General features: G+C 39.6%; 1 protein-coding gene across 1 annotated transcript; it reads right to left on the reverse strand.

Moving 5' to 3' along the window:
- Positions 1-1,370: 1,370 nt before the first annotated feature.
- Positions 1,371-6,559, reverse strand: LOC102295752 (uromodulin). The gene is made up of 7 exons (XM_005925083.3): positions 6,485-6,559; positions 6,115-6,323; positions 5,700-5,848; positions 4,558-4,800; positions 4,310-4,469; positions 4,136-4,211; positions 1,371-4,028 (listed from the first exon to the last, which is right to left on the reverse strand). The coding sequence occupies exons 2-7, from the start codon at positions 6,253-6,255 to the stop codon at positions 4,009-4,011; spliced, it is 789 nt and encodes a 262-aa protein (XP_005925145.1). The 5' UTR covers positions 6,256-6,323; positions 6,485-6,559; the 3' UTR covers positions 1,371-4,008.
- Positions 6,560-6,565: the final 6 nt, after the last annotated feature.

Genomic DNA, 6,565 nt, shown 5'->3' on the forward strand with positions numbered 1-6,565 from the left:
TTCTCAACTAAAAGCCTGTAAACAAAAACACTAGTGATGACAATGCTGTCTTATGCAGCAGTAGCCTCTCCTCTCGGACACACACGGCAATCAGCTTGTTACTATAAATACAATGAAAACCTTCACAGCCTTTATAAAACCATCTGATCAACTAGCATAACTGAAGAATTTTTTCAACTACTCCCGTCTGTGTGACGCCAAACTGACTGACTGCTAAATGTAGATTTGATTTTAAATTTTCCTCAGTTACTTTTATAGTCTTCTGTAAGCTAAATTGAGTTCACTGACTGAAAAAGTGCTCTAGCCTGTGAGCTTCAGGTCAAGGGTGTAAAACAGACTTTACAGGAAGGCGACACATAAAAACGCATTTATGCATTTTTGGAGTCACCAACTGAATACATGCAAATTCTGGCAGCAATGCAATGCATGCAGTTTGTGTTGATGTCACGGTGACATGCACAAAAAGCATTCCTTCAGTGGAGTCTCTGTTGCACTGCTTGACAATTTTAAATTATAACTCAGGTCACATAAAAGGTGCTCAGTGTTAAGTTACTATGGCGATCTTACCAGGTACAAAGGAAGGCCACCTTTGTCACACTGAAATCTCGAGTTGAGGCTCAGCACAGCTCAGTAACCTGTTACATACATATATACATTATATATAATATTTATTTATATATATATAAATTATAATTTGAGTAAAAAAAAAAAAAAAGCACTGGATTGGACTCTAGACCAGTCAATCAAAAAGTAAACTCAGAGACACACCCCTGAAAACATTAGCCATTACATGACCTTCAGCCACAGCATTCATCACATCACTTAACGTCCACCAGTGTGATAGCTTTATTTACAATAAAATAAATGAAATGTGAGGGTAAATAGCTTACTAAACACAAATCCAGTGTTTTGTTGGAGGCATCAAATGTAATAACAGGAGAGCGTAATTTTTACTTTGGTGCCTACAGAGTAGCATGAAAGACAGATATATCATCCTGGTCTAAACAGCATTATTTACCATTATTTAGCACTAATTAGGTGGTGCAGTTTGGTCGGTAACCTTTTGGAAAACTTTACAATTCTTGTAATTTTGTTTTTAACCTCCTAGGACCTGGCGTCCACATATGTGGACATCACATTTTGGGATGTCTAGACCAAAATACCTAATTTTGCTCTACAAGGGACTGATTTCCACTTACGAGGACATTATACTGCCACTGTTCTATCAAAATTTAAAACGAATGTCCTCATATGTTGATCTCATTTTTCTCAGAAACAAAAATTAGGTTATAAAAAAAAAAATCAGGTAATTCTTTGTTTTTATATTCATTAGGTCCCAATCAGCCCAAATGGCAAAGAAAAATTAAAAATGCATGCCGTGAAAGAGTTCAGGTCTTAGGAGGTTAAATAATAAAGTCGAGATGTTATTGAAGGGCTGACCTTCAGCTTTAATTCAAAGGGTTTAACAAAACTATTAACTGCTTAGGAAGCCATTTTATACATAGTTCTGTATTTCAGAGGTTCAAAATTAACTAGATAAAATAACATAATTTTACATTTGAATACTTGGATGAGGATTCTTTGCTCTCAATAACTGCCTGAAGTTTAGAATCCATGAACATCACCAATCCCCCTCCGCGATTCGCTACCTTATCGTGGTGGAGGGTTTTGTGTGTTCCAGGGATCCCAGGGGCTGTGTTGTCTGAGGGCTTCTGCCCCCTGGTAGGGTCTCCCATGGCAAATTGGTCCTGGGTGAGGGACCAGACAAAGAGCGGTTCAGAAGACCATTATGAGAAGAGAACAGTTCACCCTGCCTGGGATAGGGTTACCAGGGCCCTTCCCTGGAGCCAGGCTCAGGGAGGGTGCCCGAGGGCGAGCGTATGGTGGCCAGGCCTTAGTCCATTGAGCCCAGCCGGGCACAGCCCGAAAAAAGGACATAGGCCCATCGTCCTGCAGGCCCACCACCCGCAGGAGGTATCACAGGGGTCGGGTGCATCGTGTGTCGGGCAGCAGCCAGGAGCGGAGGCCCTGGCAGACCGATCCCCGGCTACCAAGACAGCAACTGGGACGTGTGAACATCACCAAATGCTGTGGCTCCTCCTCTGAGATGCTCTAACAGGCTTTTATTGAGCCCATGTTCAGTTGTTACTTGTTTGTGGGTCTTTCTGCCTTCAGTAACTGTAAACTATGGTCTACTAGGGTTCAGATCAGTGACTGATGTGTCTATTGAAGAATATCCCATTTCGTTGCCTTGAGAAATTCTTGCAGGATTTTGTTTAATCTGAGCAGAAAGTACAGTCGTGTACTCATCACCAGGAGTCACATCATCAGTAAACACAAAGTTAACTTGTTTCTATTCTTAACCATACATGCCAAGGCCATGACATTACCTGGTGATGTGGTATATTCTGGATCATACTCCTTCTTTATTTGACCACTCGTGAACTCTTCATTATCTTGCTCATAGGTATATATGTCTTTAAGTCAAATGATGGCCTGACTAAGCTGTTAATGCTGTACTTTTGTAAAAACCTCTTGAATTCAAGCTGGAATCTGCACTTCACTCATATCTAGAAAATTCAGTGTTGCAGTGTACAGAGGAAAGATCACAGAAACGGTCATTGTCCAAAAGCTTACAGACCTGATTTTCATCATGTAATACAAATGACAACCTCATGGTGACGCCAGAGGAAAAGTCATCTGTTAACCAAAGTCATTCAAATCCTCCTTCTTTGACTGTTGATACCCATCCCAAATTTAATGGCAGTTTATCAAAATATGGAAAGTCAGTAAACCAACCCAGAGAGGAATCCAGTGTTTTTTTGAAAAAGATTATATTAGTTCCAGTAATAAAGAAAATGTTTTGTGAATATAATAATAAGGTTGGATATAATGTACTTAGCATATAACATGTGAAATAACATATTAAATTCTACAATGTAACATCAGTTTGATTAAATCATATAGAATGAATTTGAAAAAAGGATTTAATTACATCATAGAAAGTCTTTCTGATATTACAGGATGTTACAAGCTCACCGAGCTGATTTATCCCGCAAAACAAAAAGAAGAAATGGTGGCATTTATTACTTCTAGGCTGGACTACTGTAATTCATTATCAGGATGTCCTAAAAATTCCCTGAAAACCCTCCAGCTGATCGAAAATACTGCAGCAAGAGTACTGACACAGACTAGAAAGCGAGCAGATTTCTCCGATATTTGTTTCTCTTCACTGGCTTCCTGTTAAATCCAGAATCAGATTTAAAATCCTCTTCCTTACACACAAGGTCTAGAATAATCGGGCCCCATCTTATCATAATGATTTTATAGTATTGAATCACCCCATTAAAGCACTTCACTCTCAGACTACGGGCTTTATTGTGGTTCCTAGAATATTTAAAAGTAGAATGGCAGGCAGAGCCTTCAGCTTTCATGCCCTTCTTCTGAGGAACAAACTTCCAGTTCGGACTCGAGAGAAAGAAACTGGTGGAGGTTTCTTCCTGTTAAAAGTGTGTTTTTCCTTCCCACTGTCACCAAAGCACTTGGCCATAGAGGTCATATGTTTGTTGGTGTTTTCTCTGTTTTCTTTGTATTATTGTAGGGTCTATACCTTACAACATAAAGCACCTTGAGGAAACAGTTGTTCTGATTCGGCACTTTATAAATAAAATTGCATTGAATTGAATTAATACCTTCTCTGCAATTTTCATACGGTGCAATGAAATGTAATGTGTATGATTAGAGTGTGTGAACTGTGATACTTGGTGGCTTTGCAGTTTATCACCCAGTTGGTTTCACATTCTAGCATCAAGGTATAGTTTTTACAAATAGGATGCATACCTTATTTGGACAGTTTGCAGTTATACAATGAAAAAAAGCCCAAATGGAACATAATATCAAAAAATATGTGTAAAATATTTGTGAATATTATATTTAAATCATCTCTCTTCTGAAAACAGAGTTCTGGCAGTTAATTTCACACTACAGAATGTTATTGGATGTTCCAGATCACTCAGCTGGCTTGTCCACTAAAAAAAAAGAAGAAGAAGAAAAAGTTGATATGGCAGTTATTAGTTTAATATAAATCACTATGTCAAGACATGAGCTCTGAATCCAGGTTTTAATTCATACTCACAAGTGATCGGTCCAATGGTGACGGGATTCATAAAAGCTGAGTTGGAAACAGAGCGATGTGCCCTACTTGTGCACGACTACAAAGGGCAAAAGAATGAGAAAAGAGATATAGGATTTAAACCAGAGAAACCATTTTGGATTATGGAGTACTGCAAAAGTGAAATGTGGAACTCACTGGTACACAGTTGTAGTTCCTCTGGTTACACAGGCTGAGGCTGCAGTGAAGGTAAATGTCTCTGTATTCACCCTGGAGCAGGAAGAGCAGAGCAGAGAAACGAGCTCGGAGGGACGAGCCGCTCTCAACTATTGACACCTTTAGGCGGTCAGTGGGACACCTGTGAGAGAGGAGGGAGGAGATCAGCAGGGTCCACACACTTCACTGTATCTCACAAAGCATTGGTGAGGTTGGAGAGATGCACATACTTGTTCTGGATGAGAGGATATTGTGTGGGATCATCAGGGTTTGGTGAGTGAGTGGCGTAGCAGTCCTCCAGAACAGCTGCCAAAACTGGGTCTGTGTCCTCCACAGAGATGCCCACGTACAGAGGTGAACCCACTGGGAGGAAGACTTGGCCTGGTGGATAAGACTCAGTGTAGTTGGAGTTGCGGAACAGAGACATGGAGGCTCGAGCTTTTGGACCCGAACCTGAAATTCCTCCAGTGAACCTGACAAAGGGAAAGAAAATTATATAATGCAATTAGTACTACTCACACACTACTTGCTGCTATTCTGTCTTTTTCCTGGTTTGTGTAAGAAGACAGCTTTGGATTTGTTTTCTTCAAAAGTCTGATGGTTCGAGCCCCAGCTCCTCCAGACCATATGCTGGAAATGTCTTTGGAGATGGTGCTAAACATGCATCCATTGGTATGTGAGCATGTGCAGATAAAAAGTGCTTCAAGTGCATAGACTCAAGTAGTTGAACAAGTGAAAAAACACTGCCTAAATAACAGATTATATAGCTGATTTAATTTTAACACTAGAGTTTTAATCCAGTAAACATGTTTTGTTATGTTAACTGACAAATCTCCCTTCTCTGACTGGAAAGAAGACTTTGTTTATTCTATTTTATAAACTTTATTTTATAAAGTCCAAGATATATATGTATTTTGAGCAAAAAGCAACAAAGTCTCTTGAGGAAATTGTGCGACTAAAAAGACATTTGCACTGGTAAAACGCTGCCTCCTGGTGGTAAATGTTTGTTAAATTCTGCATTGAATAATTACAAAACATATCTTTAAACTACAACTAGGCAGCAAACTGTTAACTGTAAACAACTTAATGTGGAGCTTTCTAAACAAACTGTAACGCTGTTTGGAAAGTAGCCTCACAACTAAAAGCACTTAAGTTTATGCATGAAGGATCTGAAAATGACTTTCAGTGGTCATGTTAAATTACAAACAGCCCACAGTAATGCATGCTTACTCTCTCATGAATGGTTAAAAGAAACACACACAGTAAACAAGATTCATCTTAATTATTGCAGTTTGTTAACAGAATAATTGAAAAGAGTGGGGTAATAATAACATATACTAAGTGATGCTGCAGTTAAATTCAATGAACTTACAGGTCTGGCCTGATAGCTACATTCAGGCTGGCGTCTGTGTCCAGGGGATAAGCACAGGAGAAGGGAAGACCCACAGGAAGAGCGAAGGACAAATTAGCCAGAGGGTAGATGAATAAACTGTTGAAGTAGATGACATGTGTGCTGTTGGTCTGAAAGACAGATGATGACATTTTCAGTCAGTTCAGAAATCATGTCACCTAGAGAAAGTCTAATCACCAGAGACATGTCCACAGGGGTTAATACAGTGAATCCTTCTGAAGTCTCTGACTGCTGTTGCTCACTTTTTTCTCCTTGGATAACGAAAAAGCCATTTGATGCCAAAACACAGTCTACAGCCACCTTATCACAAATTAATTGAACAGTAGTGTTTTTTAATGGGACAGTTAAACAATAGGAAAAAGAAATAAGTCTTTACCCTCAGCACATTTCCACAGGCACCTGCCCGAGCCTCCATTTCATACCAAACATAATCATCACGGACTCTGACCCAGGAACAGTTGCTGGAAGCCAGGTTGCCCGAGAAGGGGTTCAAACCGGAGGATGACATGCTGCCCATATGCAGACCTACTTGGATTTTATCACGGCCACAAATTAACTGTGAAGTCTGGAGTGGAGGCTGCTGGACTAAAGAAAAAGACATGAGGTCACTAATAAAAAATGAAAGCAGATGAAATAGGAAATACCAAATGAGGCCAGCATGAGTACTTCCATGTCATAATATAATATAATATAAGATAAAAGATTTCATTATTTCAATTTTTCAGTATGTAAGAACTTTAACTTACATTCACATACGACACTGGCATCTTCATGGTGACCACAGTCGTGGACTCCAAGCCCGTTGTGTCTGCAGTCAGTTATTGATG

This window comes from Haplochromis burtoni, unplaced genomic scaffold (assembly GCF_018398535.1).
Source record: "Haplochromis burtoni strain Fernald_Lab_line unplaced genomic scaffold, NCSU_Asbu1 Contig_70, whole genome shotgun sequence".
Taxonomy (NCBI): domain Eukaryota; kingdom Metazoa; phylum Chordata; class Actinopteri; order Cichliformes; family Cichlidae; genus Haplochromis; species Haplochromis burtoni.